This window comes from Cryptomeria japonica, chromosome 6 (assembly GCF_030272615.1).
Source record: "Cryptomeria japonica chromosome 6, Sugi_1.0, whole genome shotgun sequence".
NCBI lineage: Eukaryota > Viridiplantae > Streptophyta > Pinopsida > Cupressales > Cupressaceae > Cryptomeria > Cryptomeria japonica.
The window spans coordinates 116,001,920-116,022,198 of NC_081410.1; the positions used below are offsets into that span (position 1 = coordinate 116,001,920).

General features: G+C 34.7%; 1 protein-coding gene across 3 annotated transcripts in view; it reads right to left on the reverse strand.

Annotated features, from left to right (window-relative positions):
- Positions 1-16,318, reverse strand: part of LOC131074801 (subtilisin-like protease SBT6.1) — a 70,143-nt gene extending 53,825 nt beyond the window's left edge. The window contains exons 1-2 of one of the 3 annotated variants that reach the window (XM_058011480.2): positions 15,636-16,318; positions 9,803-9,931 (exon numbers count right to left, since the gene is read on the reverse strand). In XM_058011480.2, the coding sequence (XP_057867463.2) occupies positions 9,803-9,931; positions 15,636-16,187 (681 nt within the window). In that variant the 5' untranslated portion in view covers positions 16,188-16,318. The remainder of the gene's footprint in view (positions 1-9,802; positions 9,932-15,635) is intronic. The other 2 variants (XM_058011481.2, XM_058011482.2) reach the window with 2 other exon arrangements.
- Positions 16,319-20,279: the final 3,961 nt, after the last annotated feature.

A 20,279-nucleotide genomic window follows, 5' to 3' on the forward strand; every position in this document is an offset into this window, starting at 1 on the left:
GTAAATCAGTGATTAATTATTTTAGTATTATAAATAATATTTTAATATCATTTAATCAGTCACCACTAACAGTAATCAATTATTGCCATTTTATTATTATTAACAATAAGAAATATAATCAGTGAATAATATTTTATTATGATTTAAATAGTATTTTAATTGGTAAATAATAACCAGGGAATATTAATTTATTATTCTCTCTTTTGAGAATACATGAATATACAGAAAATTGAGGGGCTATGACACAACACATAGGTTGAAAGTTTGAAACAAATTAAAAGTAAGGAATTCAACAAGCAAATTGCATAATTGCTTAAGTAAGAATTGATAAGAGAAAGTTGAGTCCATGTGCAGTACCAACAATAACAGCACTAAAGAAAGGAGAAGAATAGAGAATATATACAAATTTTCCAGAGTAATAAACAAAATTATTGTCAAGTATGAATTTGCTTTACCAAGCATGGATGATTTTATGGATTGTTTATCTGGTGCAAAATATTTCAATAAGATAGATTCAAAGGATGGATGTCATCAAATCAAAATCAAAGATGAGTGAAAAATTGCATCAAGACAAAATAAGCTTTGATTAATGGGTGGTTATGCCTTTTAAATTGACTTATGCACCTTGTACTTTCATGAGATTAATGAATAAGTGTTGAAGCTGTATCTTGATAAAAAAAAATTGTATATCTGGATGATATTTTGATTTTCAATCAAAATGAAGAGCATCTGGAACATATCATATTAGCACTAAAGAGGTTGAGAGAAGAAAAATTGTTAATGAATGTGCAGAAATGTAATTTTATGAAGATAGAATTGGTTTATCTAGGTTTTGCTATTTCTGCTAATGGATTAATGATGGATCTTGCGAAAACCAGAGGTATTGTTGGATGGTCAAAACCAACAAGCATTTCTAAATTTAGATCTTTTCATGGGTTGGCCAAGTTTTAACATAAGTTTATCAAAAAAATTAATGAACATGTACACCAATTACTAATGCCATGAATAACAATTAGAAGGAATTTAAGTGGACTGGTGTAGCTGATTAAAATTTTAAACTCCTAAAGAAGAAAGTAACTGAACAACTTATATAAGGTTATTTCTAGAAGGAATGCAATTGAAGTCAAGAAGAAGGCTTGTCGCATATTGAAATGAGAAATTGAATGATGACGAGAAAATATATTGTATATGATCATAAAAAATTATGCAATTGTGCAAACACTGAAGAAATGGAGACAATGTTTGCTCTCAATAAAATGTGTTCTGTATAGTAACTATCGAGCATTATAATATTTCAATAGTCAAACTAAGTCAACTACTCAACATGTTAAACGGATTGAAGTTTTACAAAGTTATTCATTTGTGTTGATACATAGAAGTGGAAAATTTAATAAAGTAGACGATGCATCAAGTAGAAGACATAACTTGATGGCAAGGACTGTTGTTTGTAACTAGGGTAATATATGGGTAATGACTGGGCCCTATCCTAAAGGGTAACGTGCCCCAAGATTAATTCCAGCCCTACGCTTGCGCGCCATCCTAAAACCCCACGCCGCCAAAAAAAGGAAGGAGGCCGACTTGCAATAATAAAGGTTAAAGATGCATATAAATAAAGATACTTTGCAAAGACAAATCATTCATTCATTAAGCGAATTAGCTCTGCATGAAAAGTGCGAACTTACACTTGGAGGGTGAGAAATTGTCCAGACTTATGCGAACTTGTTCTAGAGGACAAAGGCAATCTTTGGTGCAGACTTGAAGAGCTTAGAAGTGCAGATATGTCATTCAAGAAGGATTCAGATTTGTCAAGGAAGCCAAGTATTGTACTTGTGTTATTAAGGGAGAATATATAATCTGACCTGTGGGTCTTTAATGCTGGGTTTTTCCTCCTTGCAGGTTTTCCCAGGGTATTTGTGTTTGTCTCTTGTTTACTTCCTCCATCTCTGAGTTTACTGAATTATGAGTTACTAAAATGTTATAAATCTGATTACAATCTAGGGCATAATTAAAGGATATAAATCTGATTACTAATCTAGGGCACAAAAATTACAAGGACAAGAATTCAAATTATTGGTTTTGATGAAATGAAGCATTTGTATAAGACTACAATTAATTTTGTTGAAGCGTGAAAATCATGTAAATTTCCAATAAGTGGAAATATGACTAGATGATTAGAATGTTTAATTCAAGCAGATTTGTTATTCAAGGGTGTTGATATGAATAAAGTGTTTCACCTAACTCATTCACTAGTACGTCCTATTCACATGTTAAGATTATCTGGGTTCTACGAATATTTCTAGAACTCTTAATTAGCACAAGATCTTATCTTTTCTTATTTAATTCTTGTGTCCTAGATCATTTAATCTTTGTCAAGTTAGTCGTCTCATTGTATAGGATTAAAGACACATTTCATGATCTTGTTTAATCCTCTCTCTCAATCTTGCCTAATGTACATTGTAAGTCCAACATCAATAAAATCCACATGCTAAGGTTATTTGGGTACTACGAATATTTCTAGAAGTCTTAATTAGCACTAGATCTTATCTTTTCTTATTTAATTCTTGCGTCCTAGATCATTTAATCTTTGTCAAGTTAGTTGTCTCATTGTATAAGATAAAGACACATTTCATGATCTCGTTTAATCCTATCTCTCAACCTTGCCTAATGTACATTGTAAGTCCAACATCAATAAAATCCATTGTTCCCATAATCAAGCATTATTTTGCTTTTATTGCTTTCTTGTGGAAGGCATCTTTTGGTTTTGCAAGAGATCTTGGAGGATTGAGTCCATTAGTGACTCTAACATGGTATCAAATCTTCAGATGTGCAGGCCCCTTATCAAATCTAAGAAGTAATCAAGCATGTGCTATTTCTAGGGTGCAAACCTTGGAGGATCTCAAAAATTCGATTATGCTCTTCTCTTGCATCGAATGATGACCTAGAGAATTAGAAAACACAATAGAAATACCAAATTTGGGGGTTTTTTTCTGGCTTTATATTGCAGATTTATTTTGGAGCTTGTTGGTGCAAATATAAGCTCACCATTGATCTTAGAGTGCCTAAGAAAATCAGATCTAGCTTTTGTTACACTGAATTTGACTACCACATGATACAGTAGCAAACTAGAGTTTGAAGCTCAAATCTAGTGAACAGCTTTTTATTTGAGCACTTTTAGCCACAATGGATGTTGCCAATGCATTTAGAAGGCCCAAAAAACCCTATTTTCATATAAAATATGTCCACTTTGGACCAATTTGGTTTTTAGCAAAATTTATTTTGCTAAGAGGGTCATCATTGTAGGCTAAATTGAGCCCTTTTTTAAAAAAAATCATAACTTCTGATCTAGAAACCAAATTTTTGCAAACAAAATATCATTGGAAAGCTGGTTCTGTGTACTTTTCAATAGTACAAGTTTCATTATCAGATCTTACTTTTGGTTAAAAGTTATTGTTGATTGAAGTCAGATCTTCATTTTGGGCTCTCAAGCTCATAACTTCTTGCTTAGATCTTCGATTTTTGTGATTCTTGCAACATGGGAAAGATATTCAGGAGCTCTATCAAGTCATCCATACATTTTCTCCAAATTCAGCTTCATGTACATTTTATTCAGTTTTTACCGTATTTGCATTCTAGAGGAATATTTGGACATGTTGGCACTTGGGAAGGTGTTGTTTAGATCAAATCACTTCATTTCAGCCACATTTTATGTTTTGATCTCTAATTTATCATTTGAGTGCACCATTGTAACAATCATGAGTTATGCAGCTTATCCTTCTCTAATCACGTCATGCCCTTCGTTAGAAAAGAAATATGAGATAAATCATTAAGGCCAAAGGCCAATAAACCACACTATGTAAACATCGCTGAGCATTCAATATTAAACTTGGCCGACTTTATTATCATTGTGGCCGACTCCTTCCTTGTTAAGTGCCCAAACCTCTTCAATGAAGCTGACTTGAAATTAAAATATGGGCCAAACTCTCTTGCTTTCATGTTTGTATATATGGTGGCCGACTTCATTTGGCACCAAAGATAGATATCATCATATATATCACATGCTAGGAAGCGACTACTATATATCGTGGAGCAATCAAGCATTAGTAAGAGGCAACATGATTAAGGAGAGCAACAATTTGTTAATGAGCAGAAAATATATTAAGAAGAGCAGCGAATTCATAAAAGATATTTATGAGCAGCGAATTCATAAAAGACATTTATGAGCAGCAATTAATATATAATAAGGAGTAATTAGATATATTACGGTGCAGATTTCTAATAATTAATGACAGCTCATTAAGGCAGAAATTAATATGATCACCAAAGCAAGAATTGGTTCTGTGAAGACATATTAGAGAGGATGACAATTATTAAATAAAAGGTTGTGATTAAATTTTCAAAGGCAGAAATTAGTATAAAGTAGTTAAATCTCAAAAGGCAGCAATTTCCTAGAGTAAGAGATAATTAAAATATAATTAAGTTTTAAGCCAGCAATTAAGAGGAAGAGTTGTGACTCTTTCAAAGTGGTAGAAATATTGAAGAGGCATGACTTCTCCCTCATATTGGAGGGTACAAAAGGAAGAAGAGTTCAATTGAAGTGGTCACCAATGGAGGAAAGGGAATGTTCCGAGTGTATATTTGGAAATCAGAAAATTAGAAAATAAAGCAGAAATCTGAGTGGTGGTATCAACCTTGAATTTGTAAGTAGTGTTTGGCATCGAATCAGATCAGAAATTCTAATATATAATCTGCATTCGGAAAACAGCAGCCATTTAATTTAGCAAGTAATCGATATGCAGTATGATTAAGTATATTGTTTAATATGTGATCTCTTATGTATCTTTGATCTAGTTATTAATTGAAATTACCAATCTATCTAGATTCTTATAATTAGTAAACTAACATATTTAATTCCCTACAAGCAACCATATGTGGGTTAGTAGGTAAACATGTTTGGGAGAGGCAGCAGACCAGATCCCACAATGTAAGTAGACCACCCCAAGTTGGATGGACTAGAGGTCTTGCGACTTGTGGACTAAGGGGTCGAATTGTGTTGGTTGGATGTTCCGCACCCTCGGGCTTAGTTTTGGCGAATAGTTTTTGGGCACCCTATCATGCTTTCCCCTCCAATCTGAAATATCCCCTATGGATATTTGCTCCAGATTTTTACCGAATGTTCCACAGAAAATTTTAACAAACAATTTGAAATGCAACTGTTTTCTATTCATTCAATAACTTGCAACAAATTCCAATGTAAATCATATAATAACAGTTTAGAACAAAGACCTAAAAATTACATATGGATATTGCCTTTAAATCTTCACATGATTAACAACAGAAAAAAATCCAATCATAGCCACAGAACTTATAGTCGGATTGGATAACCAATAATATGAATTTGGAGCACAAAGTGAGACACCTGAGTGATATCTCCAACAGACAATGGGTTTCCGTCCACTGCCTCCCAACTCAAGGGTTTTCGTCCTCAAACCTGTTGAAAGCCAAAGCTTCCCAGAACTCTCCAAGAGAGAACAATAACCAAGTCTAAACCAAGCATGCAAATGAGCCTCTCCATGCTCTTAAAAAGCACATCCCTGTGACTCTTCGCATAACCTCTGCCTGTCTCTTGGAATTCCCCTTTAATAATAAAGTGACTTTGTTTTATAATTTGATGTTGACATAAAAGTCACTTTAATCTGCTTTAATAAATAATTAAATTAAGTTGTCTTTAAAGTTATTGTGTTTTGACAATTTAAAACTTAATTATAATTGATTTTCTAATGTCCCAAAAAAGGGACATTACAGTCCTCCCTCCTTAGAAATTGCTTGTCCTCGAGCAATACCAGGATCCCAAACAAATCTGAAAAAATGTTTCAACATTCCTGTGATGTATCTGCATGATACAACTGAACTCGACATCCCTGTCCAATTCTGCTAACCGCTGAACAATCCACAAAGAGCAACCCAAACTACATATGTTTCTTGGATCCCATGGCCAAGTCTAAAATCTATTGCCCTGATTATCTAGAGAAGTCAACTCATTCTTTATTCCTCCTCTCTATAACCCAGCATAACAACCATCTGAAAGATATAAACTGACAATCCCGCAAGCCGCAAATCCTCCCTCCAAAGAAGTGGACATCTCATACCATGATGAAATATGATTCTCTTTATACCACTCACTCAACCTCTTCCCATTTGGCATCCTAAACATATACAACTCATCAACTTGCAGCCTAAAAGAAAAATGATATATACTCCTCACAATGCAATCAAGCTGATAAGTACTCCCTTCTTTTTGTAAAGACTGATGGCTCACATATACTGGACGCATACCCATCATGCTTACGCTGCTCTACTTTGTCAAAACTGAAGCCTGGAAGCCTATTATCACATGACAACCAATTTGCAAGCCTGCTGTAACAAATGGTATGAGGACTATTAAAATTAATAATCTGATTTTTAACAACTTCAGGAATGCATTTCTTATCATTTGCTGGTAACAACTTGTCCATGCTCACTTCCCAAATACGAAAAAATGACTATATTGAGCACTCACCCTCATGCTATCAGCTCCCAGCTTCACTGAAAAAACTATTGAAGGAAAAGGATTCATAATTACAGCTTCATTCTTATTTCTTGAAGCAAGTGACGCTTCTTACCAAGATTACTTACATAGAGCATATCAATCTCCTTATGTTTATCAATACCAATCAGCAAACTGCTGTTTGAACTTGCATAGTCCTCTCTATCTTTGTCTTGCTTGAGAATCTCCTCCTGCCCAACTCCTCCTAACATAGGGAGATTATTAATCATTTTTGTTCCATGACAAAGACAATTCTGAGATCTGCCCCTAGAATCCATTATAACAGCTGATTCATTGTCGCATATTGAGGCATCATAGAAAAAATGGTCACCAAAATTCATGAATGGGCCTTCTTGCTGGTCATTCTGACCTTCATTAATATAATGTGCTTCATCAGAATAGAGAATGGTGGAAACATTATGCTTACTTTCATTATGACAAAGGGTATTGATTCCTTCAACAATCTGTATGATCTCCTAGGTTTTAGGATTGTACCCATCTTCTGTGTGAGTGGCTGCAAAACAAGTCTGATTTTTACCCTTGTATAATGAATACTGAGTCATACTCAGCTGTAGACAAAGCTCATCCACCTCTCTTTCCTTGTCTTCTGCAAATTTGGTAGCCAGATCCCTATCCATTAATAGCTGCAAGTAATCTGATTTCATCTTTTCAAATGCTTCTTTGATTGTGTGCAGTTGAGCACTGGTAACTGCGTGTATGTGCGGACGCACCCGCACCCGCACCCACACCCGTTGTGTGTGTGTGTGCGCGCGCGCGTGTGTGCATGTGTGTGTATGGATGCACCCGTACCCATACCCATACCCATACCCAAAGAAAGAAAAAAATGCCGTACCTGATTCTGTACCCGTACCCAAATCAGTAACTTAGTTTTCATTAAAAGTTTATCCATCTTGATGTTACATACACAGCCAACCACAATGGACAAGCAAAGCTGCTCATACCAATCTTAAGAAGCCATTTCTAACCACTTGTTATCCTCATTGCTATCTTCCATGACTCCTAATAGCAGATTTCCTTCGAGCAGCAAATTTCTCAGGATCAAAGCTAAGCTATAGAGCCACTTTAAGTTATAAAGTATACACAAGGTACAGAAACATATACAGATAGATGTGTATGAGTGAATATGTAATAGTTTATTTATATACAACAAAAGAGGCATATGAGTAGGGTTGTAACCCTGATTTACAAGCTATGAGTACAATAGAATTAATAAGGTATACAGCATTGTTAATTATGTATTAAACCTATAATATCATAAACTATTAAATTTTTAATGCTAATTAGTGAACATTGACAAGTATAACCACTTGTTATCTCCGTAGCTATCCTCCATGACTCCTACTAGCAGATTTCCTTCAAGCAGCAAATTTCTCGGGTTCAAAATTAAGCTCTAGAGCCACTTGAAGTTATGAAGTATACAAAAGGTATAGAAACATATACAGATAGGTGTGTATGAGTGAATATGTAATAGTTTATTTGTATTCAACAAAAGAGGCATGTGAGTAGGGTTGTAAACGTGATTTACAAGCTATGAGTACACTAGAATTGATAAGGTATACAGTGTTGTTAGTTATGTATTAAACCTATCATATCATAAACTATTAAATTATTAATTGGTTAAACTTATTGGTGAACATTGAAAAGTATCTCAAGTCATTTTATTTGAGCTACATAACAAACTATAGAAAGTTAATATGAACGGAATTTTTCAAGTTACGCCGAGATGAATACATTATAAACAAACATTTCAAATAGGAAAAAAAACATATAGGCATACAAACAAAAAATGGAGTGAGTATTTTTAATGTTGAGAGAACACATTTTTTAATAATCAAAATCTTGAAAATGTTTTCTGGAAAAATTGAAGACGGAGACATAAAGACTACTATAAATAATGATAGAGAGTACTATCATACCAGGAATCAAAAGGTACTCCAATTTGCAGAGTATGATTGTCATTGAAGTTTTAATTCAAGTGTCATAATTTTCTCTTGACTTATGAAGATAAATAAAGCAGTACAGAGAATCTATCAGGTTAAACAAGAGAAGAAAATGAGGCCTGCCATAACACCAAAAAATACAATAATGAAGGTGTCCATTTCCTGTCAGGCTATTGAAGCCTTATCAGTATGCACAGTGATAGAATAATAATGAGCAGATGTGAAGTAAGGGACTTAGGTTAGTGGGGACAAAAAACTTAAATGAATGAGAGAATAATATGCCATGGCATTATCTCCTTCTGCCATTTGAAAGCCTGTATGATTTTAAAAGCAACAATAACATTCAATATTAAACCAATAGTCTGAGTATACAATGTGCCCTCTATGGTTGATGAACAATAAGACACTAGAGCCACTTCAATTCTCTGAATGGTTGGACACAGCCTTGTCAAAGCAAATGATATCTAGGTACATGCAGAAAAGGCAAATGATATCTAGGTATATGCAGACAATGCAGCAGATAATAACACCACCACTAAAACATCATTTTCTAACACATACTTATCAGCCATCCTTGGAAGAAGTAAAGGCATCACTACAAAGAAACGGCATTCCTACCACATTTCTTCTCAGCTCCCTAACTGTAATGGAATCATCAATTGAGTCCCCCACCATTAACAGAGAAATGGCATTTGTAGCAGCAATATGCAGGGCATATGTAGCAGCAACGTGCACGGCATTTGTGGTGATGAGGTGTGAGGACAATTTACTCATTCTTTCTATGAAATATGATGAGCTTCTTCCAGGGTTTGCCCGGGTTGCTGCAGAGCAAAACCAGACAAATCTGGGCCCATTTAGCAGGCCAGTGGCTGGAACCACATAACAGCCAGAACAGGACCTGAACTGGGTATGTACTGGACCCTGATCCAGGCTGCTGGGGGCCAGAATAGGTAAAATAGAAGAATAAGATAAAATATGAAGCTTGCAGACCATTCATTGAAACTTATGTTGACAATCCATTCAAAACTAAAATAAGAATAAACCCAATATTCTGCATGGTATAAAACAAACCCACTTCAATTGATTAAGAAAAAACAGAAAGAAATTCTAGAAACTGGGATATGACAGTAAGATCTAGAAAGATGCAAAACTCTTATATTTTTCTTTCTCTTCAATTCCCACTTTTGCAGCACAAATTTAAAATATAATCCAACATAAATCAGTTTCTACTTGAACAAAAAATATATTAGTATATTACCTTGATGTTTCGAAAGTGTGGATGGTCAGCTCTTATTCCAGTATCAAATATTGCCATCTTTATTTTTGAACCTGTAAATCCTTTAGCCCATAGCTTGTCAGCTCCAAACATTGAAGTGATTTGTGAACGCTTCAAGATATAGGCAAAAACAAAACATATGAGTAAAGAAAAAGTTGAGACATCCAATACAATTAAGAAATAAGTTCTGAAGACAAAATGGAAAGTTCTAGAGGATCATGAAACATACAAAAAGCTCTACTAAAGAAAAAAATACTGCTACTTAAGCTCTGGATGAACTAATAATTGTCTACCTCTGGCAAAGGTAACAAAATAGATTGAAAGGACAATTCATGCTTCCTTAAAGAATATGCTTGCTACAAAAAAAAATTTAACAAAAAATATTCGGTTGCATTACATAGTGAAAGCCCAGGCTAGACAAAAAAAGGGCACAAAAGGAATACTACATAAACAGAAATATTAACATTAAACAAATATCCAAAATTCACAATACTTTGATCACATCATTTTATGCTTTGTGTTTATGTTGCAGCACGTGGCAATATTTTCAGAAAAAAATCTAGGTTGGTTATCACATATGCATATATATATATCACACATGCACACAATAAATGTAGACATATATATATGGCTCCAAGTTATAGTGGTTTGCCATATTCTCATGTTCTCATAGTGGTTGATCCTAGTCATTGGGTTACCAATTCCTGGATAGCAAAGTATGTGTATGTGTGTGCTTGCAAATAATATGTGAACAATTTTTTGATGTTATTTTTTTGGCAAATTTTTAATCCTAAATGAGATATGGTATCAAATAGTGCAATTTCATTTATAGATATATTGGATAAGGCTTAAAGATAGATATATGTATACGTCAGAATACAATATCCATGTCATATCCAGGAATATAGTTGGCACATCAATACCAATATCCAAATTTGGAAGGGAAGAATCTAGTAAGTCTAGTTTAACTTACAAGTGCTATCTCTTAAACTTATATATTTCCAAGATACCCTTATGAATGTGACTCTTTGACACAATTGCAGATATACTTTTCCTTTTACCTCTAAGAGACATGAACCTTCACGTGTTAGGATTAAAATAGCTCCACACACTACCAAATTAATTATCTCATTCTTTCAACCTATTCCAATAGTTGAGAATGTTGAGCATCCTTGCAATGCTATAATTACCCATATCGAGATTATAGACAAATGAGACTAAAACTTGCTTTGCAATCAATTACCACAATACCTTCTTCATCCACTTCTCGTAGTAGACATGACGAGTCAATTCCTCATGCTATTGGCTCAGCTACACCTTCTTGCCCACATTCCAAGAGATCCAATCAACCATGTATTACCCACCTCCTCCCTACTACCAAAGGAAAGCATCAGCCATGACTATTAGGAGGTTTGTGGAATACATTTATGCACCCATGCCACCCACAAAGGATTGCACAAGGCTCACTTTGTATATGCCATTTTATGGACATTATAGATGTTGTATTGGCTCGTCCAAAATAATTAATATTATTTTGGTCCTCCTAATATAAATTAGGACCAACCTTTGTCTCCTTTCCTACCCCCCACTAGCCATAACTTCTTTTATTGCAACAAACCTTGCTCTCTTGTCATTATATGTAATGTTTGAAATTTATGACATTATTCAGCCTAATATGATCAAAGTCCATTTTGGGTTTACCCATCCTCAAGAATAACGCTCAATAGTAGGGCACCCCCTGTTGGTAGGCTCATTGTGCTCATTAGGAGACACATCATTGGACAAAAATTTATCATTGAAATATAATATTCGTTTAAGCTACAATTTTCATTTCAAGGATTTGAATCATGTGAAAGGTTGTTTTTTAAAGCTTCTACAAAAGACTATATTTAACAGTGTTCCACGGGCGTTGGGGACGGGGGGATGGGGGGACAGGGGGGACGCGTTTCCGGGACGGGGGGACCAAGGGCCTAAATTTGGGGACGGCGGGGGGACGGCGGGGGGGACGGCGGCGGGGGGGGTGGCGGGGTGGTGGTGCTCATATACTTGTACATATACATATAGTACTTGAAAAACTAGTTTTGAAAAGATGTATGACAGTATTACAGTGTAAGAATTACATTTGAAATGAGACTATAGGAAATTTGAAATACTAAATCTAAATACCAAGATTTCTAAGTTGTGTTGTTATATGGAGCCTAATCAAACTCGGAGGTTAGATTTTCCCTACTTCTATCGGCGCGGTTTCCCCCTATATTTTTCAACGGGGGTTTGGGGGCAGCGCCCCCAAGTTGGGGTCAAGGGGCATCGCCCCTTGCGGGGTCAAGGGGCAGCGCCCCTTGCGCGTTCCCAAAAATACTTTTATTATTTTCTAAAGGCGTCGGGTGTTATTTTTCTATTGGCCCACGTCCAATTAGAGTTACCCCTTAACCCTCAAAAAACTTAAAAACTCACTTTTTTAAAAAATTTTAATTTTAAACATTGCATATAAGTGGGGGCGACAGGAGACGTCTGGGCGTCTCCCCGTCCTTGGAGAGACATCTGCACGTCTCTTGAAGGACAGGGAGATGCCCAAACGTCTCCCAAGGAGACGTCTCCACGTCTCCCTGGGAGACACGGGGACGCGGGGACGTCTCCGTGTCCCGGCGGCGTTTGGGTGGCGGTGGCGGGACGGCGGGGGACGTCGCGTCCCCGTCCCCCCATCTCCGAGACGTTTCTGACGAGGGGACGCACCCAAAAAGGGGGGGGACGCGTCCCCGTGGTTCACTGATATTTAATACAAAGAAAAAAAATTGGTCCATAACTTGTACATTAAGTCATGTCTTTCTCATGTGCCTATGAGTAAGCACATTATTTGCTATTGTAGACACCTAAAATTGTCCTTTTTAATTAAATAAATATTTTTATTTATTTAATTATTTTATCCCAAGTCTTCTATTAATTAAATAAATTCTTATTTATTTAATTAATTCATTTAGCCTCTTCTAGCCCTTTTCTCATTTAAATAAATATTTTTTATTTATTTAAATTATCTTTTTCGCTAAATTAAATAAATATTTTATTTATTTAATTGGTCTCACTTCCTCTATTAATTAAATAAATTATTTAATTAATTGATTAGCTTTTTCATCTATGACAAATGTCGTTTATCTCTTAATTTTTTTTTACCTACCTCTTCATTATTTTATTATTTCTTCGACCTACCCTTTAATCCTAGTCAAACATTTATTTCTTTCACCTCTTAATCCTATCCCTCTATTTTCTAAAGCATCTTCTATATAAGAGGATTCTTGCTTTCTTTCTTTCTAATACCTAATGCGTCTACCTAATGCGACTATCAAGCCTTCTTGCAGTCAAGCAACTTCACAACCACAATCCGTTCTTTGTTGAGCTCCTGTGCACATACAAAATCTTAGAGCAAATATACAAACAAGATCAACGGAGATAGGAGACAATGGAGATTGAAACCCTACTTGGCATGTGAATAGTATTATTGTTCTATCTGTTGATTTGCATGTTCTTAGGTGTTGATTTGCATGTTCTTAGGTATCTTCATTGGTGTATAATAAATGTTTTATTGTAGGCCTAGGGTTTGTTGTGGTTGGCTCTTTGAGGTTTTGCAATAGTTTATCATCATTTTTCACCGTATACAGCTATTTGTTTAATTTGAATTATCATAAGCACATTATTTGCTATTTGTTTAATTTGAATTATCATTATGAGTACGTTTTTATAAAATTACTAGTTTTGAAAGTCACGCCTAACAAGATTTACTCAAACAACAAATTGCCCTCTTATTTCCAAGTAACATCACAAGTATTGTATCCAACTCAATAACAGGCTTCTCTCCCCTAGTTGAAATCAACACTACTAGGATTGCAGTCTTTTGTCTCTATTAGGATTGACATTACTTATTGGGTCCCACGTGCTATTGTTATAGGTTGTATGATGAATTCCTATTGGCCTACTTTGTTTGCTTCTGGACATTGAGAGAATTCCTTCCCTTTTTTTCTAATGCGACTGTTATTGACCATCTTATACAAGAAAACGTGATAGAAAACAAGAAAAAGAAAACATGTACATAGAAATTATGGATGGGAAAACTGGAAGGTCAGACGGATAAGAGAGGAGCTAGTGCTAGAATTGACCATATCATATATTAGATATTTCTAGATCATCCTCTGTAAATAACTTTGAATATGTAATACTGTACATTATCTGATATACCCTAGAGCATTTTTTAAGGAACGAGGTAGAGCAGTCCATGGTCATGTTTCCTCTCAATTAAAGGCATATGAAGACCATAAGTGTGTGTCACACAGGAAACGCTGCAATTGCCTATGCCTCTTTCAGACCTTGGTTGAATTTCAGATTCACAGACAACAGACAGCCTTTCCTCCTTATGCATGATAGCACAAACCAGAAGAAGAAAATGAGAAAGCTGAGTGCACAAGACTATGGGCAACACTCAACACAACTTGAATTATAATAATAATTTTTGGGCAGGACCAATGACCTGCAATTCAAGCTTTACCTCTAATCAACTTCGCTATAGAGTTTTCCCATGGGGATTCAGACCCATGTGCGGGTGCAGGTCACCACTCTTAGAGATCAGAATCAATGAAATGGGATCACACAGAGGTAGAGTGATGGCAGTGAGAAGTATGAGGCCCACAAAGAGGACAGGTATAGGGGCTGATAGAATGCAAGGAGGATTCAATGTCACTCAAATCAATTTGGCAGTAATGGTAGTCATTCAAAATGTGAAGGGGATTCGATTTCATTAAGACAAACATTCACATTTGATATGTATCTGCTACTGAATTTTTAAACTATCCTAATGGAATAGGTGACATGAAGGAAATTGAGGAGAATAAACCCACAACAGCTGCAGCCAATTAGCTGTTTGGATTTTAAAAGCAGAGGCATGTCTGTCTGTTGAGCAGTGCTATCAACTCAGCAGCAACTGGTTATAAAAACAGATTGGATCAAAAACTTGACACAGGACTGAATGCTACAGTTGGAAGCATAACTACCGAGCTCGCAATGTCATTAAGAAGCCCAATTCTGCTGAGCAAATCACCAATGCAATTGACCATGCTCCACCCAATGTGCAAGATCAGATATGCAGGATGATCGAGAATGCTATGGCAAGTTTGGCATTCCGCCTTGGAAGCATGGCCAACAATATTGACAAGGACCCATTTGTTCAACAAGAACTTTAATGAAAAAATCTGAGAACTTCGGAGAACAGCTTAATTCATGAACAGGTGCATTCTCTAGCATTCTTAACTTCCTTGTATGCATGGCTCTGAACTATTTGGGTTGCTTCAGATTTTAAGCTTCTTTGTCTTCTACTTGGACTTTGTCAGTTTCATGTTGTTTAGTTACTTAGCTACAACCTCTGCCAAGAAAAAGACCTTACAATTGGATAAATATGTTTCTCCTGTTAATGTGTCTAATAGCAAAGGACCACTCAATCGGTAGATATGTATATAGAAAGTTTTGTTTGCTTCTTTACAGAGTTGACTCACTCCCTCTAACCTTGGGTAAAGGTAAATGAATATCAAAAATTATTCATAGAGGAATCTAGACGATTGGAGATATCTGCTTTAAGTAAATTATACATGCTGTTTATCTCTTGTATTTGATTTTCTCAAAATATAGCTTAACTATTTTTAATTACCTCTTTTATTTTGGTTCTTGGCGAACATAACTACTGAGACAATAATGTAATGTTTGATTTCAAGGGAAAACAAGAACGTCAGAAGAAAATATTTTCCTAACACTGTAATTATTCAAAAAATAAACAAACCTGTATAAGTAGCTGCCGACCCCAACCATACGAGCCATTACTGACGCCTTCATACGACATGGCCGTAAATAATTTCCCTGGGCGCTTATTCTCTCCAAACCCTGCAGCATTATCGTGACCGGCTCCACGATTTTTTCCTTCATCGAACAACAATCCACGCGAATAACGAGCCTCTGCGGAAACATCCTTAACGAACCCTAATTTCCTAATTTCCTCGATTAAGCCATGGTCATCCTCTAATTCCAGCAGGCCAAAGTCTGTGGGATAAGCGGACGCGGCATTGTTGCGCTCGATCCATTTCCAACCATCATAAGCCCCGAGCTGCTCCTCCATGGCCAGCTTATGCTCTTGGCCATGCCTGTACTGCTTGAACCTTACGATGTAGCGGCCTTTCACCAATTCCTGAAGTTTAAATCCCTGGTCCCGCAAAGATTCGGCGTTTTTTGACGTCGAGGACTCTGCAGGCCGATCCAGGGGAAGTGGAAGGAGGAGGATTGAAACGATGAATCCTATAGCAATCAGCTGGGTCTGGGATGGTGAGAGAAACAACATTGCTGCTTCATTTACAGGAGGGAATTTGTTGTTGCAGATTATATATAGAAGGAAGACGTGTATTTGTTGACTAAACGTTGCCCGGTTAAGGAACCGGTTAGGGTTACGAGCACGGTCGTATGGCGGAGCGTAGGAGCTCTGTGAGGATTCACGCAATGGGTATTTATTTACATTGATTAGGTTCATGGCTAAAATACATTTTAATACGTTGTGTAAACATTAATCCATTTCATGGTTATATGGGATAATCATATGGCTTAAATTTTATGGTTTTGATAAGTAGGAGATATTTTTTTACAAGAAATCAAATTATGATATTATTATTATGATTCAATTCTATAATTTTTGAGTCAAGCTCATTGATCCATGTTTCATAAGTAGTAGTTCATAGGAACCCATATTTCATGAAAATGAATGGTCTACATATCACTTATTGCATCTAGGTGATGCTCGTAGAGGTGAAGAATTGGGCCTTCCTAAGAGGTCACCTATCTCAATACTACTTCAACTCAAGCACACTTTCTTACAATAATAGTTACTAATATATTTATTATTTTATTCATTTTATTAATTTGGATATAATTTTGTGCATTTGATTTATGTTTTAATTTGATAATTTTGTCATCAATTTTATTTAATCTCAAGGAAGAACATGAAATTTTAATATTTAAATTCTCTTCTCTTTTCATTAGTTATTGTGAGTCAACTTGATACATTCATGTGCAAATTATTTTTATGTTTTGATATTTAAATATGTAATGTGTAGTTAATTCATATATGTTGGATGGTTAAATGAGACGAAATCACTATACCACATTTTGTTTTTCACAGGATAAAGAGTCATAATTTGCATAATAATTGGATAAAGAGTCATAATTTGCATAATAATTGTAGAGGTCATTTGCATGCTTGTGAATGGCATTCATGATTCTTTGATTTGTCTAGGAGGTTGGCCCATGAAAACTTGACCTTAGCGATCTAATAATCTCCATAAAGGTGTTTGTAAATATTGCCCTTTCATAAACTAAGACACAAGGAAGGCCAAAGTGAATCGTCTTTGTAGTTGTGTTATTTCAATTCATCCATGCATGACCAAGTCTATTCTCATGTATCATATGAAGGTTGTGGTGCTCAAGTTTGAACTCAAAGGACTTGGATTTGAACCATAAAAAATTTCTAAGACTACATAATGCCCAAGACATATTCCAAATTGAACATGGCATGAACAATGCATCTTCATCCTTATTGGAGAAGCTAAGTGCAAATATCACTTATAATTAATTTCTTAATATTTAGTAATGTTTATTCACCCAACTTCTAATTAAATCTAGGATAGATGTATGCTTATGCTTTTCTTTTATTTAGTTAGTTTGGATTAATGTAAAAAAATATTTTATTCCCTTGCAATTGTATTTGTCATAAAAATTTGTAGGTAAAATTTATTGTCAAATTTAATAATAATTTATAGGTAAATTTAATGGTTAAAATCACATACTTGTGTCGATAATGGCATGGTGTGATGATTAATTTGTGGTGTTGTTGAATGTTTGAATTGGGATGAGGTCCCTCATTTGTGACCTCATTGGTTTATTTCTCTGGGTAAAAAGTATTACCCCATTTAATAATTAATATATATCACACACCCATGCCCTTTTCCCTTCTCTTTGGAGTCCATTTTGATAAGCTTTCACATTATGCATTGGATCATGTGTAAGTTGGCATATTTTTTGGTGAAAGTTGACAAATAATTATATCTTGGCCTAATTTCATCTCCACCATTCATCCACTTGTTTTAAATTTGTGGCTACAAAATCAATCTAGATCAATCCTACATGCATGGATTCAAACCCTAATTTTTTAAAATTAATTTTTCTAATTGGGCCCATATTTTCCCTTCAAATTTGTCACAGTGAGCTAACTAAAGTAAAAAAAACTATTTCAAATTACAAGCAAGAGTGGTGTATTTCGAAAATGACCTAATTCATTATTACTATCTACATCCTAGAACCGTTGTGAAACATCTATAGAGAACATACCTATAACATTAGCATTATGTCATCTTGGGCATATTGCATGTTTGTTTATGCATTTTGTTATTTCTTCATTATCATTAAATCAATCCACATAAGGGCTTGAGCAAAACAGAACTAATTCTTACACGACAATTTCTCAAATAGTATCTCTTACACCATCTCATGTTAGTCACAAGTATATTGGATCAAAGAAAATTAGTTTGAATTAGTATATTTAAAATAAATTGTTTATGTAGGAGAAGTTCAATTTTGCAATCTAAGTTCGCTTTCAAAAGCCCAACCTTGAACCTGAGAGATAACAAAGAATTGCATTATCTCAATTTTGTCATCTACCAAATCCATTTTTATTGATACTTAGGTAAATTAGTTTTAGACATGTGACAAGTCATTCATTTATCGAGTCTAACTTTCTTACACGTCTTAGGGTTTCATCCTTAGTTTTTATTCATTCTAAACTAGGGTTTTAGAGAAAAAAATTATGAGTATATCCTTTCATTTCAATTGTTATTAGTGTTTGGATCCACCCTTTATTTGTACTCTACAACTAGTTTATTGACTTAGGTTTACGCTTTCATTGTCAATATTCTTTTTTGCTTTATATACTTGACTAAGATTCATATTGAATCTTTTAGTATGGATATCTCCTTTGATAATAGAGGAAGATCTCAACTCTATTAACCTAAGAAACTTCACCTATCATTTTTTAAATGTTGTGATTCATTTAAAAAGTATCATGCTAACCACATAGATATTATAATTGAGTATTTTAAGTGCTTCTAGAAAACTTTAGTAGCATGTACAAAGGAGTGAATGAGAAAAAAAAAGTGAAATTGATTCTCATCCATTACCAATCATGAAAAGAAAACCATCATGTATTTTATTGTCGATCAATTTTCAAACAAATTAAAAATTTAAGAAAATATGGGTTATAGTATTATATTCATGTCTTCACAATAATATGTCTTGTGTTGGGTAATACTTATGGAAGTTTACATAAAATTTAATCTTTTTACCCCTCTATGATTATCTTTATGGTTGATTCTAAATTGTTATGAAATGGGCACATAATTAAATCCTTCATGAGTAATAAGGATAAAAGAACTCAACATTTATGTTATTCAGCTAATAAACAATTGAGATTTGTAACTCCTCTTAACAAAAGAGTCTCTTATTCTAATCAATGATTTTTATCTACTTACCTTGTTTCATACAACAACAAGGTTGACTAATATAATGATAACTATAAAAAATGATTGCTTACCATTCAATTATCTTACTTAGGTACTTCATTTTTTGATAAAAACTAAAAATTATTCAGTCTAGAAGAACCTAATTATAATGGTTGGCTATCACCCTAATACATTATTTGGGGAGTATACCTAGAAAGGATAGCTCGCCCATTGCTTAATCTTTTTATGGTTCATTGTTGTGTAGTAGTATGTCTACTTCTCTATTTATTCATGCTTGTGCTTATGAAAATATATGTTGATCTCCTTGCTACTAATCATTAGATTATATTCTAAATTTACGAGGAATATTATATGATCTTTGGGAATGGCAAATTTATAATATTATGGTTTTTCTTTGCACCAACAATCAAGTTTAATTTCAATTATTATGTTACTATCTATATTGATGCTTCTCTAGCGAGATTATGCCCTCAAAATATATGGTGCAAGTCCTATTACATGGATGGTGCAATACTTTAATAAAATGACTATCTTCAATGTGTATTTGAATCAATAGGGTAAAATATGTAGCTCTTGAAGATTCGTGGAAGAGCTCCAATTGGTTACATGTAAAAGTACCATAGATTGCTTGAAGTTATTTTACTTGTTCCAAAAAATGTATATTTCTAAAGAGAGAAAAGCACGTTGAAGATAATGGGAACCTCATTAATGTGAAAATATTGCATCATAAAAGTTATCTCCAGTTCAATCACATTGGAGATCATGGGCACATACTATATATTGGATTCTTAGCCATCACTTATTAGAACCTTTGTGCAGTGATTCTTTTTTGGCAACACCATTGAGGGGGCATGTGCATGTCAATGACA